We start from the raw sequence: 14,537 nt of genomic DNA, 5'->3' as shown, positions 1-14,537 counted from the left end.
AAGGAAAACAACCCCAACGAGCTGACCGGAAACGATACAAACAACCACACATTTATTTTCTATCCAGTTTGTATCTCTCAGTATACCTTCTGTCTTGGTGGCAAATTAGGCCAGTTGATGGCCAGCAACACCAGATATCTGCATCTTCTTCCAGCCGCGTGAGGGCTTTTCTCATTAATCCCTGCCGGGTGCCTCTTGCACCACAACCACGTCGTTGAGGAGGGAGATGCTACCGAATCGACGCTGCGAATGGGTCCAACGTAAAGCGCCTCATCCATTTCTGGGCCGAGAAATACTTTTCTGCCGCAGTACATCAAGACGCGGCGTTTCGCACTGGGCTGTCTGCATATCGTAGACATAGACCCCTACCGCGGCTCGGCGAATATCTCCCGTTCGTGTGTTGTCCCAGAACTGCCCCACGGCAGTCCATCCACCAGAGGTCCCTTAGAGATCCTTCTTGGTCTCGCCCTTGGCGGCAGCACGCTCCTTCTCACGCTTGGCATAGATGGACGCGGTGAACGGATCCTCGAACCGGATGGCGATGAGGTAGACGATGAGGACGTGCAGAGACAGAATGAACCCAGCCGGCTTGCCATACAAAATCGCGCCGCCGAAGAAGCTCATGGTGGAGCCGTAGTACATTGGGGCATTCATGAGGTTGAAGGGGAAGCCCGTCACAATGTCGTCCATGAGGATGCCGAAGTAGTCGCCTAGGAAGGTGCCGGTGATGCCCAGCTGCCAGGTGGACGAGATGACGAGGATGTTGCCGGTGGCCAGGAGGGCGTAGGCAATGTACTTGGCCAGGGGCTGCTCAAGGGCCGGGTGGCTGGGTTGGTCGCGCAGGGCCTGCTCATAGAGGTAGTCGCGGACGAGGCCGAGGGAGAAGATGGTGACGGCGAGGGCGTAGCATGCTGCCTGGCTGTTGCCGCGGAAGAGGCGGGTAAGGAACTTGGTGCGGTACTCTGGAGGGGTGGGTGTTAGACGAGGAGGGGTTTGTCAAGGCGGGGTGGTTATCTCGGGATGCGAACCTCGACGGGCAACGATGCTGAGCGAGAGTTGGTTAGCGAAAGGTATACAACGCAGGAGAATTTGCCCTAACTCACTTCCAGAAGGTAGGGTTGAAGGCGATCGACGCAGCAGAGACTACCACAGTTAGTATCTGGCAAGTTTAAGGCTGATAACTGGCCCTCTTCTGTGCTAGGACATACTGTAAAGGCTCTGCTTGTCGAGGTCGACGTAGGGGGCCAGGGACTCGAGGAGCGACATGGTGGCTGGGGATATCTGAGAACAAAGAAGAGCTGAGAAGTAAAACAAAAAGAGTGCTGCAGTAGTAGTTGCACAGCACTGAGAGACAGAACGGCGCAAAAGAGACGGTGTCCTGAACAAACTCAGAGCAGGCACAAGGGTAGCTGAAGCTCTGACAAGGGAGACCCAGAAATTTCGGGAAACCGTTGTGGTGGGGGACGTCATTCACCCCCACTTCAGAGCAAGAGCAGAGCAAGAGCAACTACTCCCCGCCGTCCCTGAGAGCTTCTGATGTACCCATTCCGAGATATTAAATTGACTTTTTCTTGATTAAATCCAGTGAAATTTATGTATCGTAGCCACATTTTGTTTTTGTTTTTTTTTTCCTCAAGAAACTTAAGCACAGACTTGACATCCCACCAAGTACCTTAACCCCAGATCTGAGCTTTGAGCTGTCCCGGCCCGAGCCCACCCGATCCCCGCCAACGGCGCCAAGCCAGGGTCAGGGTCAGGGTCCGGGAGCAGGGGAAGCTCTGCTGCAGCGGCTCGGAGCCGTGCTCCGTCTCAAACAAGCCTCCAATTGAACAAGATGAGACCACATTGCATTGGGTGAAACCAGTCTTTTCACTTAAAAGTGAACTTCCAAACCTCAACACCCTCTCAATAACTACCCAACTCATGACCTCTCCCTAACTCATCGCCGGGCAGAGCCGCAACAATGGCTCCCAAATCCTCGCCCTCCTCGGGCACCAGCAAAAAGAAGACAACCACCACCACTCCCGCCACTCTCAAAGAGCCCACCACCGAAGACTTCACCCGCGAACTCCAAGCCCTCGCCGCCAAAGCCCAAGCCGAAACCTTCACCAACCGCCTGCGGGCCCAAGTGCCGCTCTACCTCAAGGCCGCCGCCCTGCTCACCCTCGTCGCCGCCTTCTCCACCATCTCGCAGCTCAACCTCTCGCCCGTCTACGGCGCCATCCCCGCCGCGAAATGGCACCCCAAGCTGCTCATGGCCGCCTGCTTCGTCGGGTGGTCGTCCAACCTGGCGCTCGCCGGCGCCCTGTCGTCGGTGCGCCTGGAGTGGGTGCTGCCGGTGATCGTCCTGTGGACGCCCGTCGTGCAGTTCTTTTTGGCCGAGGCGAGCAGCAAGCTGGGCGCCGTGTACGGCCCCGTGGTGACGGAGGCGCTGACGCTGTTTCCGACGGTCGTGCTCACGGCCGCGTGCGTGGCGAATGTGCTGGAAGGGGTTGATCTGTCGGCCCTGCCCGGGTGGGTGGCGGACGCGGCGCCCGGGCTGGGGTCGTATGGGTATTTCAGGATGATGGAGAGGGTGCTGGCGGGCGTGATTGAGCGGAACGTGGGCCGGACGGTGCTGAACACGCGCCTAGGTATGGAAGTGGCGCTGGGAGGGCTGTACGCGGTGCTGGCGCCGTCGAAGCTGTTGATTTGGGCGCTCCCGGCCGTGTTGCATACGGCTGTGTTCAACACACATGTGCCGACGGGCGCGGCGCTGGTGAGGTTGAATCAGGGGCTGGAAAGCGCAGGGTATGTGGTGCTGGATAGGGCCGAGTCGATTACGGGGTATCTCTCGGTCGTGGAGAGCGAGAAGGAGGGGTACCGGGTGTTGAGGTGTGATCATAGCTTGTTGGGTGGTGAGTGGGTCAAGTTTTTGGATCATCCGAGGTTCAAGGGCAACCAGGTTGCCGAGCCGATTTATGGTGTCTTCACCATGCTGGAAGCCGTGAGGTTGGTCGAGACGGCGAAGCCCGTCCCTGACAGTGAGGCGAAGGCGTTGGTCATGTAAGTGTTGTCTGCCTCATGTGTCAAGCTGTGGGAGCAAAACAAGCTAACCTACGTCACTCAGCGGGTTGGGAATCGGCACGACGCCAGCCGCCCTCGTGGCCCATGGCGTCAACACCACCGTTGTCGAGCTGGACCCGGTCGTCCACAAGTTCGCGAGCAAGTACTTCAAGCTCCCGAGCAATCACACGGCCGTGATCGAGGACGCCGTAACTTACACGTCCCGTCTGGCCGCCAACGAGACGGCGGGGCGGTTTGACTACATCGTCCACGACGTTTTCACGGGCGGTGCTGAGCCGATTCCGTTGTTTACGCTCGAGTTTTTCCAGAACCTCCATGCACTGCTGAAACCCAACGGCGTGGTGGCTATTGTACGTCCATTTCCCCCACTCACTACATCACATCTCATCTCAGAGCATATATTTTCGAATATCATTACTTAGACCGGCATTGGCTAACGTAAACCCATCAGAACTACGCCGGCGACTTCGCCCTCCCCCCGCCGCGCATCGTGGTCAACACCATCCGCGCCGTCTTCCCCGCCTGCCGCATGTTCCGCGAGCACCCGCGCGACGAAAAGGACTTTGCCGCGACGGGGGTCGACTTCACCAACATGGTCATCTTTTGCACCAAACAACCGCAGCAGGCAGGCGCCGAACCCAGTGGCATCTCGTTCCGCGAACCGACCGCGCGCGACCTGCTCAACAGCCCGTCTCGGGAGGCGTTCCTGCTGCCGAAGCACGAGGTGCTGGATAGCGACCTGGTGGAGAGCGTGGGCGCGGCCGCGGGGGTGTTGAGGAGAAACGAGACGGAGAGGTTGGTCAAGTGGCACGAGCAGAGCGCGTTGGGACATTGGGCGGTGATGAGGACGGTGTTGCCCGAGGCGGTGTGGAAGGCTTGGTAGGTTGAGGCTTGAGGTGTGGTGTGTTGGCATGTATTTGAGCGATATTTCTTGTAGATTTGGGTTTGTATCTTGTTGGAGGATTCAGAAGTAAATATATCATCCCTGCTTGATAAAGGGGGTTTGTTGGTTGTCTCCAACTCCCATCCCTGCTCATGTCTTTCATTCAACCTCATACTTGGTACCTCTCCTTCCCATCATCCCTCCTTAGCAGCCTCCCTCGCAGCCTCCTCCCTCTCCCTATTCCCATCCTTCCTCCAAGCCTCCACCTCCTCCGGAATCCGCTCAACCCGATTATACCCACCCGCCACGGGCTCTCCCAGGGTCGTCCAAACGGGCACCACGCCCGTCCACACCCTTTCGAGCAGCTCCTGGTCCTCAAGGTCGCGCTTGTCGCCGTCTTTGGGCCCGCCGGTCCGGATCTTTGCGCTGCCCGACTCGATCTTGACTTTCAGCACGGCCGTGCTCTGCAGCTCGGCGCCCGTCGGCGGGATCCGCGTCGTCGCCCACCGGTTGGGCACAACGCTGTTGGTGATGAGCTCGAGGGCGTAGAGTTTTTCGGGGAGGTGGGCCGGGTCGTTTTGCGGGATGAGGTGCGCGCGGCCGAAGAGCACGGCGGAGCGGTAGTTGTAGCTGTCTGTTTGTTGTTAGTCAATTTCATGAGAGGGGAGGGAGGGGAGTATAAAAAAGAGGGGGTGTATTTACGGCTGTTAGGAGTGAGAGCGAGGACGAGACCGTCGAGATGGGTGGCGGCGACGGTGATGGGGAGACCCTCGGGTTCGGAGGCGCGGACGAGGTTGATGATGCGGGAGGAGACGTAGCTTTTGATTGGGTTATTAGTCTGAGGGCAAATAGGTGCTGATGGATAATACGAATACAATGAGATAGTGAAGGTGAAGAAGGTAAGTACCTGTGAAGATACAAATCCAGAACATCGCCCAACCCGGCACTCGGCCGGTCAAATGAACCCATCTGGCCCATCATGGGCAGGACGGCCGGGAAGGGACTGTTGGGATCTTGGAACGAGACATGGAGCAGAGGGGATGAGTTGATGATGCTGTGAATGGTTTCGAGGGTGTAGTCGGCTGAAAGCGGATATTGTCAGGACGGAGTTCCAGGTTCATTCAGATTGGCCTTCAGGTTGGCATTTATCCAGCAGCTCACATACCCCGTTCCTTGTGGCGGTTGACCTTGCTGTAGGGCTCGGTCGGATATTGGAGGTCGCGGATGGGCATTTTGAGGCAAGGTGTAGGTAGGTTTGTGGTTGATGAGACAAACTTGGGGGTTGCGATGAATATTTTGAAAGGAGAATGAGATGATATATCAAGACTCAGGCTGTTAAGCAGAACATATATAAGTGATATTCCAAGTGAGTCACAACAAACCTCCTATGTAGTGGTAAAGTCTATGGCACGGATTCAGGCAGGTCACTGTCAGTTGTGGAGGTTGGAGCGGACTACCTGAGTAGTAGTCCATACTACCTAGCAGCACCCCGCATGATGACATGCCGCGACTGGTGCCATTGTCCAGCCGTGCAGTGGTGCGCCCTTCCATCGACTCGGCCCGGCCTTTGTATGACAAAGACATGCATGCATTCCCGGAGTAGTACGACAGTCAGGTAGGTAGTAGTGCTCAGGGAACGAGACGGCGAAATTGTGAGACACGTGGAAAAGGCTATATCCCCGGCTACACTGCAGAATCTACAGCCATCAACAGGAAGATGGCAGTTCCGGCGGTTGATGGCGATCATCGAATGATATCAAAATGGCCATGTTTTGGAACGGCACACGACGAGAAGACGACGGATAAAAACTGTTCAAGACAAATCACGTCATCCACGGAAGGATTAAGAAAAACAATCAGTCACTTGAACTACCAAAGAGGTGGGCATTTAGGGGCTGGACTGAGCAAAGAACTCTCTGTTCTGGCCTCATCCCAAGCTTCTGGATGAGGAACCGAGCCAGAGAGGGCGTGGGTTAGGGTTCAGGGAGGGTTGACGGGTTTCCCAAGTTCCGGAGCCGAGCCCAGCCCAGCCGGAGCTTGGCTCTTTTTGTCTCTTGCGAGACTCGGGAACAAACACTACTCGTAAACTTCAATTTCTCTTGCTCATGGAAACAACATGTTGTGCTGTTCGGGTCCCTCGGCGAGATCACACACATTCGACTCAACGTGACACCGATCTCCGGGTGCCGCCATCTTCAACCCGCCCCAGGTTCTTGACCATTACCTAACAGATCCCCCTGATGCAGACGGTTCTTCAACGTTTTGGTCCATGTCATCGCCGTCCTCACCACCCACCGACTTGTCCCCGGCCAAACGTCTTGTTTAAAAATGCCATGCAAGAAGACCACTCATCAACAATTCACTACCGTACGCTAGGGAATTCGTCCGAACATGACATGAAGCTTTTGTGATGAATCCTCTTTGCAAACATTCATCATTCTTCCCCCAAAAGCCGTGGGCGCGCGATGTAACAGCTCGGTTTCACATGAAACACCAAGACTGGGGCCCATGTAACCGCCGAGCTGTGGCGCTTCGCAGCCTTGCCAGCGCACCAATCGCCTCCCTTGCCGACTCCTCGCATGAAGCACGAGCCGACCCTGCTTGTTTGAACGATCGCCCGCTTGTCCCTGTGAGGATTGGAGCCTCATCGGTCACGCATCCACCCGTCCACTTTACTGTCCACCGCGGGCGGGCGAGAGAGGGGAGAGAGGAAGGAGGATGAGGATTTCTCTGTGTCTGTTCGCCTGTTCCCCACGCTGTCGGGGTCCCCTGGCAGCCATTGTCCCCTCCCTCCCCCCGGTCAACCATCCATCAAGCTCTCTCGCTCCGTCTTGGCAACGTCACTCTCTGCCAGGAACCCCTTCTCCACCGGAGGAGACGCCGAGTTTGTCGTCTCGTCTTGTCCACAACCGCCACGCTGGTCTGGTCTGGTCCCCCTGACCCTGGCCGGGACCATCTTCGTGAGCTTCGCGTCGTGATCCTCCATCCCATCTCGAGGTTTCTCTCCTTTCACCACCACCACCCTCTCTACACTCAACGCCAGGTTGGGGGACGGCCATACCATCACCATACACGACGCCGTGGGCCTGCGGGATCCAACTCACTATGATACGCTCCTTCTATTGAATATTTTTATATTCTCCTTTTTGTAATAATATCTTTGCCCCATTGACTGGGCTGGTCTTCGCTTCTTTGTATCTATCTCCCCGCTTGTCCTTGGTAGTTCGTCCGGCCATCCACCATGGCGGTTCAGGACGCGACGCAGGCCCTCGTCGCCGCTTTCTTTTTGTCAGTCTCCTCCTCCTAGATGATATATGTCTAACAACAACTAACAATCTCGCAGTGGCATTGTCTTGAACGCGGCCTCGGCCGCCCTCGTTCTTTACTTCAAGGGTTATGGCCTCAGCACGCTGTTTCGCGACAGCCAGAGGCTGGTCCTCGTTCTTTTTCTCTTGAGTGCGGCCCTGTGGGCCCAGTCCGATTTTGTTTCTATCCTTCTCGACGTGTCCACGTCGTCTACGCCGTGCCAGATCGGCATCATCTTCTCTACCGTCTTCGACCAGCTCGCCAGGTTCTCCATCGAGCAGTTCCTGCTGTGGGCCTTCAATAATAATAATGGAGCCAAGCTCTCCGTCTTCCAGCTCGTGCCTCAGGCCCTCATCCTGGCCCGCTTCGCCGCCGGTGCCGTCTTTGCCGGCTTTACCAGGCCCCAGACCGACAGCTTTTGTGTTCCTACGACCGCGGTTCTTCCTGTCGGCATTGCCGTCGCTGGCCTGGATGGCGCTATCGTCTTCCTGTTGTTTGTTCGGGTTTGGATGGGAGGTGTTGTCGCCGGTGACAGGGGCCGGGCCTTGATGGCTGTCTTGGTGGGCCTTGCGCTCTGGACGGGAGTATGTTGTCTCGATTTTGCTTTGCGTTGAATCATGACTAACTAGGACGTTAGACAAGTGTTCCTCTGCTCCTGGGCATCGACTCCCTCGCCCTCGCGACAAGGACGGCTCTTCCTGCCGCTGGCCTGTTGGCTCTGATCGTCTCCGTGACTGCTGGCGCCGGTGTTCTCACTGCTTCCCGCACAACCACCTCTCGCCGCCCCGAGGCGCCGTCCCCCCGCCGCTTCAACATTAGTCGCGACATTTCGACCTCCGATTCCGACGCTCCTCCGAGCCGCTACGAGGATCTCAAGGATGCCGCCATCCGGTCCTCCACTACCTTCATCAATCCCCGGGAAGTTCCGAGGGCGAAAGACGAGACCGTTGTCATGTCCTCGTCGGAGCTGGCGCGTCGCCTTGACAAGTTGACTTCCTCGACCCCGAAGAAGGGCCTGGCCGGCGGCAAGTTTGCCATTAGCAACCCCATCCTCCAAGCAAATTCGGAACAGAACCCCTTGAGCAAGATTCCTGTTGTCGACCTTCAGGCGGCTGCTGCCGCCGAGAAGGAGCGCCGGGCTAGGGCGATGGAAGCGGAACTCGCGGCACAGAGCCGTCCTGCCGGGCCCACGATGGGCATGGCTCCGGAGGAGATTATGAAGCGCGCCGTCAGCGTCAAGCGGAAAGAGGTTGTTTCTGTCTCGGCCGGCCAGACCGCCGCCGCTAACAGTCTCCAGCCTCCCCAAGAACCTACCGTTGGGGTGACGACATCAGCTCGCCTTTCTCCGGGACCCGAGGATGGCGCCCGTCGGAGATCCCCGCGCCCAACGACGCCCCCGCAGGAGCCTGTTCAGCCGCGCCAGAAGTCGCCTACCCAGTCTGTCGAGTCGACTTCGTCTTCTCGGCGGTCGATTGACCGGCCGAACCGGCCCCTGACAGCAATCCAGCCACTCCTCAAGACGGACATTAGGCCCTCGAGGAAGCTGCCGTCACCCAAGGCTCCTCCACCGCCGGAACCGGCAAAGACCCCGCTCCAACGACGCCCGACCATCGGACTGCCGTCGAACCCGAGGGCCAAGAGCATCAAGGTCCCGGAAGAGCCTGGAGCGCAGCACCGGACGGTCCTGTTCCTGAACAACATCGAGTATGATGACCCGGCCTTCGTCGAGACCATCATCAAGACTGCCGGAAACCCGCCCGGAAAACGGCCCCCTCCTCCCGCCGAGACGCAGGCTCCGGCCACAGCCAAGGAGAACCCCACGGCCCGGTCGGCGTCGATCCTCAACCGGCCTCGCCCGATTCCCAGGAAACCCGCCGACTCACCGGCGGACGTGAGCCCGGCTCTTAGGCACAGGCGCAGCAGGTCGGGCGGTTCGCTCTTTGGGAAGAAGTCCGTGCTTTCGTCGACTGCTGGCAGCCCAACACGGCTTCCACCCCTGCCGGCCCTGCCCAAGACGGCGGAGCTGCCCGCCCGGCCACATCCGAACGACACCAAGAGCATGACCTTTGAGGAGAAGGTCACGCTCCTGTTCCCCGCGCCCCCGAGCGGAAACGGCGCCAAGCGGAGATCGACTTCTGTCCCGGACGTTCCGGTCATTCCCGTCTCCTACTTCGAGATCGATACCCCCGCTAGGAGAACCACAAACACGTCGTTCCGCACCGAGAGTATGCTGGAGGTAGACGAGATCCCGCGTCAGCCCGACATGGCGGCCGTCAATGCCGCGAACGAAGCCAAGAACGCCTGGGTCAGCGCTTTTGAGGGGAAGACTGCGCAGCAGCAAGAGGTCGAGAACAAGCGCCGCTCGTCGGGCGTCTTCCCGCGCGCGTCCGCTTGGACCGAGACGTCGTATGACAGGACCGAGGACGATACGACTACTAACTGGAGCAGCGTCAATTCTCCAGAGTATGCTGTGGCTGCTCCGGTTATTCAGGGGCTTGCACCTGCGTCGATTCAGATGGCGCGCCGCCCTACTGTGAAGGACGCTAATGACGCGCGACCCGCTGGTGCCGAGAATCGCGACTCGGAGACCCTGCCGATTGTTCTTGACACTGCTTCGCTGCCTCGTGATCGCAATTTCCAGGCTGAGGAGACTGCTGCCAAGCGCGAGTCCACTGTTCTGCCTCCTGCTGAGGAGACGAAGCCTGCTGAGGAAGAACCCGCGAAGGTGCAGGCGGAGTCTACTCCGAAGTCTCGCACCCCACCACCCGAGATGCCCACATGGCATCGCCGCGTCGGCGAGGAGTGCCCCAAGTTCTCGGACAAGCGGGAGAACAGGAAATCCAAGAAGCTGACTCCTCCCGCTCCTCTGCCGCTGCACAGGATCTCGACCACCAAGATCCTGGCCATCCAAGTCGAGCCCTCTCCTCTCGAATCCCCCGGTCAAGCGGTCGCGCAAATCCAGGCTCAGCTCAAGAACCTCGACAATATTGGCCAGGGCTCCCCCGGCAGCGCTGCTCGTCGCCAGGCGCTCCTGGAGGACCTGGAGCGCGAGATGGGCCAGCAGGCCGAGCATTGGCAGGAGATCAAGCACGACATGGGTCGCGATTCCATGTCTAGCATGCAAACGACGTCGACTCCGGCCAATGTCAACTCGCAGCGCACGTCGCTGGCTAGCACCATCAACATCGCCCTGGGCAGCGACGCTGCGCGTCAGAGCATCGGTGCCAATCGCAGGTCTTCGTTCCTCGACCGCATCCGCGGCAACAACAGCAACAACAACAACAACCTCGAAGTTCCGCCGATGCCGTCCAACCGCGACTCGGGAAGCCCGGGCTTGACCAGGCAGCTGAGCAAGTGGCAGAAGCGTCTGACCGAGGCGCAGATGGAGTATATGGATGCGAAGCTGCTCCGGGAGAGCAGGGTCAGCTTCATGCAGCTTGCGCGCGCGCAGCTGGCGAGCCCGACCCCTCCAGAGTCGGACAACTCGGATGAGGAGGTTGAGGAGCCTGTTCCCGCTGTGCCCAAGGAGTTCTTGGTTGAGCAGCAGCAGCAGGAGCAAACCACAGTTCAAGTCAACATTGCCAGGCTCTGGACGCCGCCCGAACAGATTGCGGCCGCGACGACCGGCCTCCTTTGGACTCCTCCCCCGCCGAAGCCTGCGCAAGCCGATGCCCCGCTCCCGGCCCTCTCCGTCCGCCTGCCCCAGCGCAAAGGCCTGCCGCCACTCACCATCACCAGCACCGAGCTCTGGCGCAAGCCCTACGTCACAACCGGCAGCTCCGCGACCGGCCTTTGGCGTCCGCGCTGGGCCTCGGCCGCCCCGCCGGCCCAGGTTTCCCGCACCCCGTCCCTGTCGGCTAAATCCCGCGCTCCCGCGCCTCCCCCTCCCAAGCCCCGCCCTGTCACTCAACGCCCGCCCCGCCGCAGCCGCCGCATCACCATGCTCCCGGACATCCTCGAGAGCCCGGAGCCTCTGCCCAACAAGCGCGGCACGCTGGGCATCTTCCAGTTCCCGTGGGGCGAGAAGTCGGATACGGCGACGATCCCGCCGCCGCAGCCCGTGCAGAGGTCGAGCATGTGGATGGCGATGCCGGGGACGATGACGACGGGCGGCCCGGCGGCCATGGCCATGGCTATGGGCATTGCCAGGCCGATGCCGGCCGAGGAGGGGTATGAGTCGTCGTTCTTTGACGAGTACGATGATGAGGAGATGGAGATGGATTCGGATGAGATGGGTAGCGAGGAGGGGGATGATGATTTTGATGAGACGACGTTGTGGGAGATTGCGAGCTTGCTGAAGACAGACGCGGTCCCGACCAAGCAAAGCTTGTTTGGCCCTACTGCGGGTGAAGAGGTTGTTGAGGATGAGTCTTCGGAGGATGAAGATGGCCCCTCGCAGGAGTCGATTGTCATTGCGCTCGCTGAGCCGCGCGAGCTGCTCCTCCAGAACAACAACACCGCCGCTCAGGAGACGATTACCGTGGCTGTTACGGAGGTCCCCGAGAAGACCACCCCTCCCCCGGCAGCCCGGATCGGCCTCCCCGCTAACCCCAGGCCCGCGATGAACCTCCAGGCCGCCGTTGAGGTTCAGGCCATCCCCCAGGAGCCCGAGAAGCCCCAAGGATCCCTCCTGTGGACCCCGCCTACCCGGGTGGAGTCTCCCGTGTCCCGGGGTGGCCTGTTCGCGCCCGGCGCGGTCCGGAGGGAAGAAGCCCGCGGCACATCCGAGGAGCCGGTGGGCAAGAACATGACGCGCACGCCGCGCCCGGCGGTGGAGGACAAGCCTCTGGAGCAGCTGCCGGCGTCTTCGACGCTCTGGGAGGGCCAGACTGTCAAGCGCAACTCGTGGAACTGGATCCTTGCCGCCACGAAGGTCGACAAGAAGAAGCAGGGATCCGGCCTGTGGAGGCCGAACAGCCGGGTTGGCAAGCCCCGTCCCCGGAGTGGTGGTTTGTTCACGCCCGGTGCCGTCCGTCGGGAAGAGCCCCGCGGCACCGAGGAGGAGCCGGCGGCGAGGAACATGATCCGCCGCCCGCGCCCGGTGGAGGACAAGCCCCTGGAGCGTCTGACTTCTTCGAGCCTTTGGGAAGGCCGGACTGCTAAGCGGAACTCGTGGAACTGGATTCTCGGCCAGAAGCAGCACAAGCAGGGTTCGGGATCCTCCGGCCTGTGGAGGCCGAACAATCGCGTGGGGAAGCCCCGGCCGCGCAGTGGCCTGCTGTTCACTCCCGGCGCGGTCCGGCGGGAGGAGGTGCGCGGCACTGATGAAGAGCCCGTGGCCAAGTACATGACGCGCCGTCCGCGCGCGGTGGTCGAGGACAAGCCCCTCGAGTCCCTGACCTCGTCCAACCTCTGGGAGAACAAGACCGTCAAGCGCACCTCGTGGAACTGGCTCCTCGCCCGGAAGCCGCATGACGACAAGCAACAGGGATCGTCCGGTCTGTGGAGCCCGTCCAGCCGGGTGGGCACCGAGCCCCGTCCGCACAGCAGCGGCCTGCTGTTCACGCCCGGTCAGCCGGCGCTGGTTCGTGGGTCGACCGAGGAGCCTGCGGCTAAGTATATGACTACGCGCAAGCCGCGCAAGGTTGTTGAGCAGGAGCCGTTGGCCAAGTTGACTTCGACAGGGCTTTGGCAGGCGCCGGTTGTTGCTGCTACTGTTACGAAGAGTGTGGAGCGCAACTGGATTCTTGCCGGCAAGCAGGCGACCTCTACTTCTACTTCTACGAAGATCCAGCGTATCAAGGCTACCCCCGCCGACTGGAAGGCTGCCCTCGACGAGGCCCTCCGCCTCAGCTACCCGCGTCTCCCCAAGCCCAAGTTCACCCCGGCCGACTGGCAAGCCGCTCTCGAGGAAGCCCTCCGCCTGAGCTACCCCGCGAAATCTGCGGCGCCATCATCATCCTTCGACGCGGCGCTCAAGCACCCCGTCTTCGCCGCCTCGTCGCTCATCACCCGCGCCGAGTGGTTCCACCCCGCCGCCACAGGCTACACCTACGACGTGGCCAACGTGCACCCCGTCTTTTTCGGGTCCCTCGCCATCACCTGCCCGGAGGAGGCCGTGCACCCGGCCATCTCGGCGTACGCGTCGCGCAAGCTCCGCCGGCAGCGCTCGCGCGAGCGCCGCGCGGCGAGGAAGGAGAACCGCGAGCGCAGCCGCAGCAGGAGCGTCGCGAGCCGCGAGAGGCGGTCGGCTCGGAAGGAGGAAGAGGTTGAGGCTGTGCCGACCGTGCTGAAGCCGGACGTCTACGTCAGCGCCGCCAGCGCCAAGGCGATCGAGGCTAGGATCGAGGCGCTTGAGCAGGAGCGGTTGTTTGTGGAGCGCGCCGCCAGGGAGGAGTATCGTCGGCGGACGTCGATGATGATGAGCGTGGCTGAGCCGGCCCCGGCCCCGGAGCCGGTGGATATGATGATGATGCCGGCCGGTATGGAGGCGGTGCAGACCCTGCAGAGGCACCTCAGCTGGCATATCCGGCAGTCGCTCGTCCTGCCCAAGGAGGAGAAGCAGGAGGTTGTCAAGGTGGCGAGGAGCAACAGCCGTCGTGAGAAGAGCGCTGCTGCTGCTACCAAGCCCGTCGCCGCCGCTGCTTCTTCTACCGTTACCACCACTTCCCTGCTTTGGACGCCTTCTACCCAACCCAAACAACTCCCCACCGCCACCTCCGGCCTCTGGACCCCGTCCACCTCGGCAAACCGCACCACCACCGCCACGGTGGTCGAAGACGCTTACACGGAGACCCAACGCCTCCGCCGCCGCCGTCAGACGCAAAAGCGCCAGCGCCGGCAAGAGATCCTGGCGCAGATCGCCGCGGTAGAGCAAGGGCTGAACCCGTTTGTGGATTTCAAGGCTATGGGGGTCACGGGCTTGTGGGATCGTAGGGAGAGGAGGAGGGAGGTGAGGAGGATGACGCGCAGGGGCGCGGATTGGTTGCATGCGGTTTGCGTGAGGGAGGAGCAGGATTATGAGGAGGAGAGGAGGCAGAGGAGGGAGAGCAGGAGGAGGAGGGAGAGTAGGTTGGCTACTGGGGAGAGTGAGGAGGAGAGGAAGGGACGGAGGGTGGTTTTGAGGTATTAGGTGGTTTAGTTAGGTGGTGATGGACTGTGTTTGGTGATTGTGGGAATGGGTGTTGTTTGAATGGGGAGAGAGAGGTGGATTGGTGATGGAGAGATTTTTTTGTGTTATGTTTGGTTTCTTTTCTTCGATGTAGTATCTGAGGCCATCTTGGATACAGATACCTCACTTAGGTATTACAAAAATACATTTCTATCCAGTTGTGCGATTTAA

General features: G+C 60.2%; 5 protein-coding genes across 5 annotated transcripts; 2 read left to right on the top strand and 3 right to left on the bottom strand.

Moving 5' to 3' along the window:
- Nucleotides 1–77: 77 nt before the first annotated feature.
- On the bottom strand, nt 78–359 carry VTJ04DRAFT_6683 (uncharacterized protein; the record flags this gene model as incomplete). The annotated part of the gene is made up of 1 exon (XM_069364929.1): nt 78–359. One exon carries the CDS (start codon nt 357–359, stop codon nt 78–80), a length of 282 nt encoding a protein of 93 aa, XP_069218707.1.
- Nucleotides 360–444: 85 nt separating this feature from the next.
- On the bottom strand, nt 445–1,266 carry VTJ04DRAFT_6682 (uncharacterized protein; the record flags this gene model as incomplete). The annotated part of the gene is made up of 4 exons (XM_069364928.1): nt 445–962; nt 1,029–1,045; nt 1,104–1,143; nt 1,209–1,266. 4 exons carry the CDS (start codon nt 1,264–1,266, stop codon nt 445–447), a joined length of 633 nt encoding a protein of 210 aa, XP_069218706.1.
- Nucleotides 1,267–1,963: 697 nt separating this feature from the next.
- On the top strand, nt 1,964–3,949 carry VTJ04DRAFT_6681 (uncharacterized protein; the record flags this gene model as incomplete). Its single annotated transcript, XM_069364927.1, has 3 exons — nt 1,964–3,045; nt 3,110–3,416; nt 3,518–3,949. The coding sequence occupies 3 exons, from the start codon at nt 1,964–1,966 to the stop codon at nt 3,947–3,949; spliced, it is 1,821 nt and encodes a 606-aa protein (XP_069218705.1).
- Nucleotides 3,950–4,143: 194 nt separating this feature from the next.
- Nucleotides 4,144–5,181, bottom strand: VTJ04DRAFT_6680 (uncharacterized protein; the record flags this gene model as incomplete). Its single annotated transcript, XM_069364926.1, has 4 exons — nt 4,144–4,583; nt 4,652–4,767; nt 4,857–5,031; nt 5,115–5,181. 4 exons carry the CDS (start codon nt 5,179–5,181, stop codon nt 4,144–4,146), a joined length of 798 nt encoding a protein of 265 aa, XP_069218704.1.
- Nucleotides 5,182–7,190: 2,009 nt separating this feature from the next.
- On the top strand, nt 7,191–14,327 carry VTJ04DRAFT_6679 (uncharacterized protein; the record flags this gene model as incomplete). Its single annotated transcript, XM_069364924.1, has 3 exons — nt 7,191–7,237; nt 7,293–7,839; nt 7,893–14,327. 3 exons carry the CDS (start codon nt 7,191–7,193, stop codon nt 14,325–14,327), a joined length of 7,029 nt encoding a protein of 2,342 aa, XP_069218703.1.
- Between the last annotated feature and the right edge of the window lie 210 nt (nt 14,328–14,537).

Source organism: Mycothermus thermophilus, assembly GCF_041956435.1.
Source record: "Mycothermus thermophilus strain CBS 625.91 unplaced genomic scaffold VTJ04scaffold_4, whole genome shotgun sequence".
Taxonomy (NCBI): domain Eukaryota; kingdom Fungi; phylum Ascomycota; class Sordariomycetes; order Sordariales; family Chaetomiaceae; genus Mycothermus; species Mycothermus thermophilus.
This window is presented reverse-complemented; position numbering and strand designations above follow the sequence as displayed.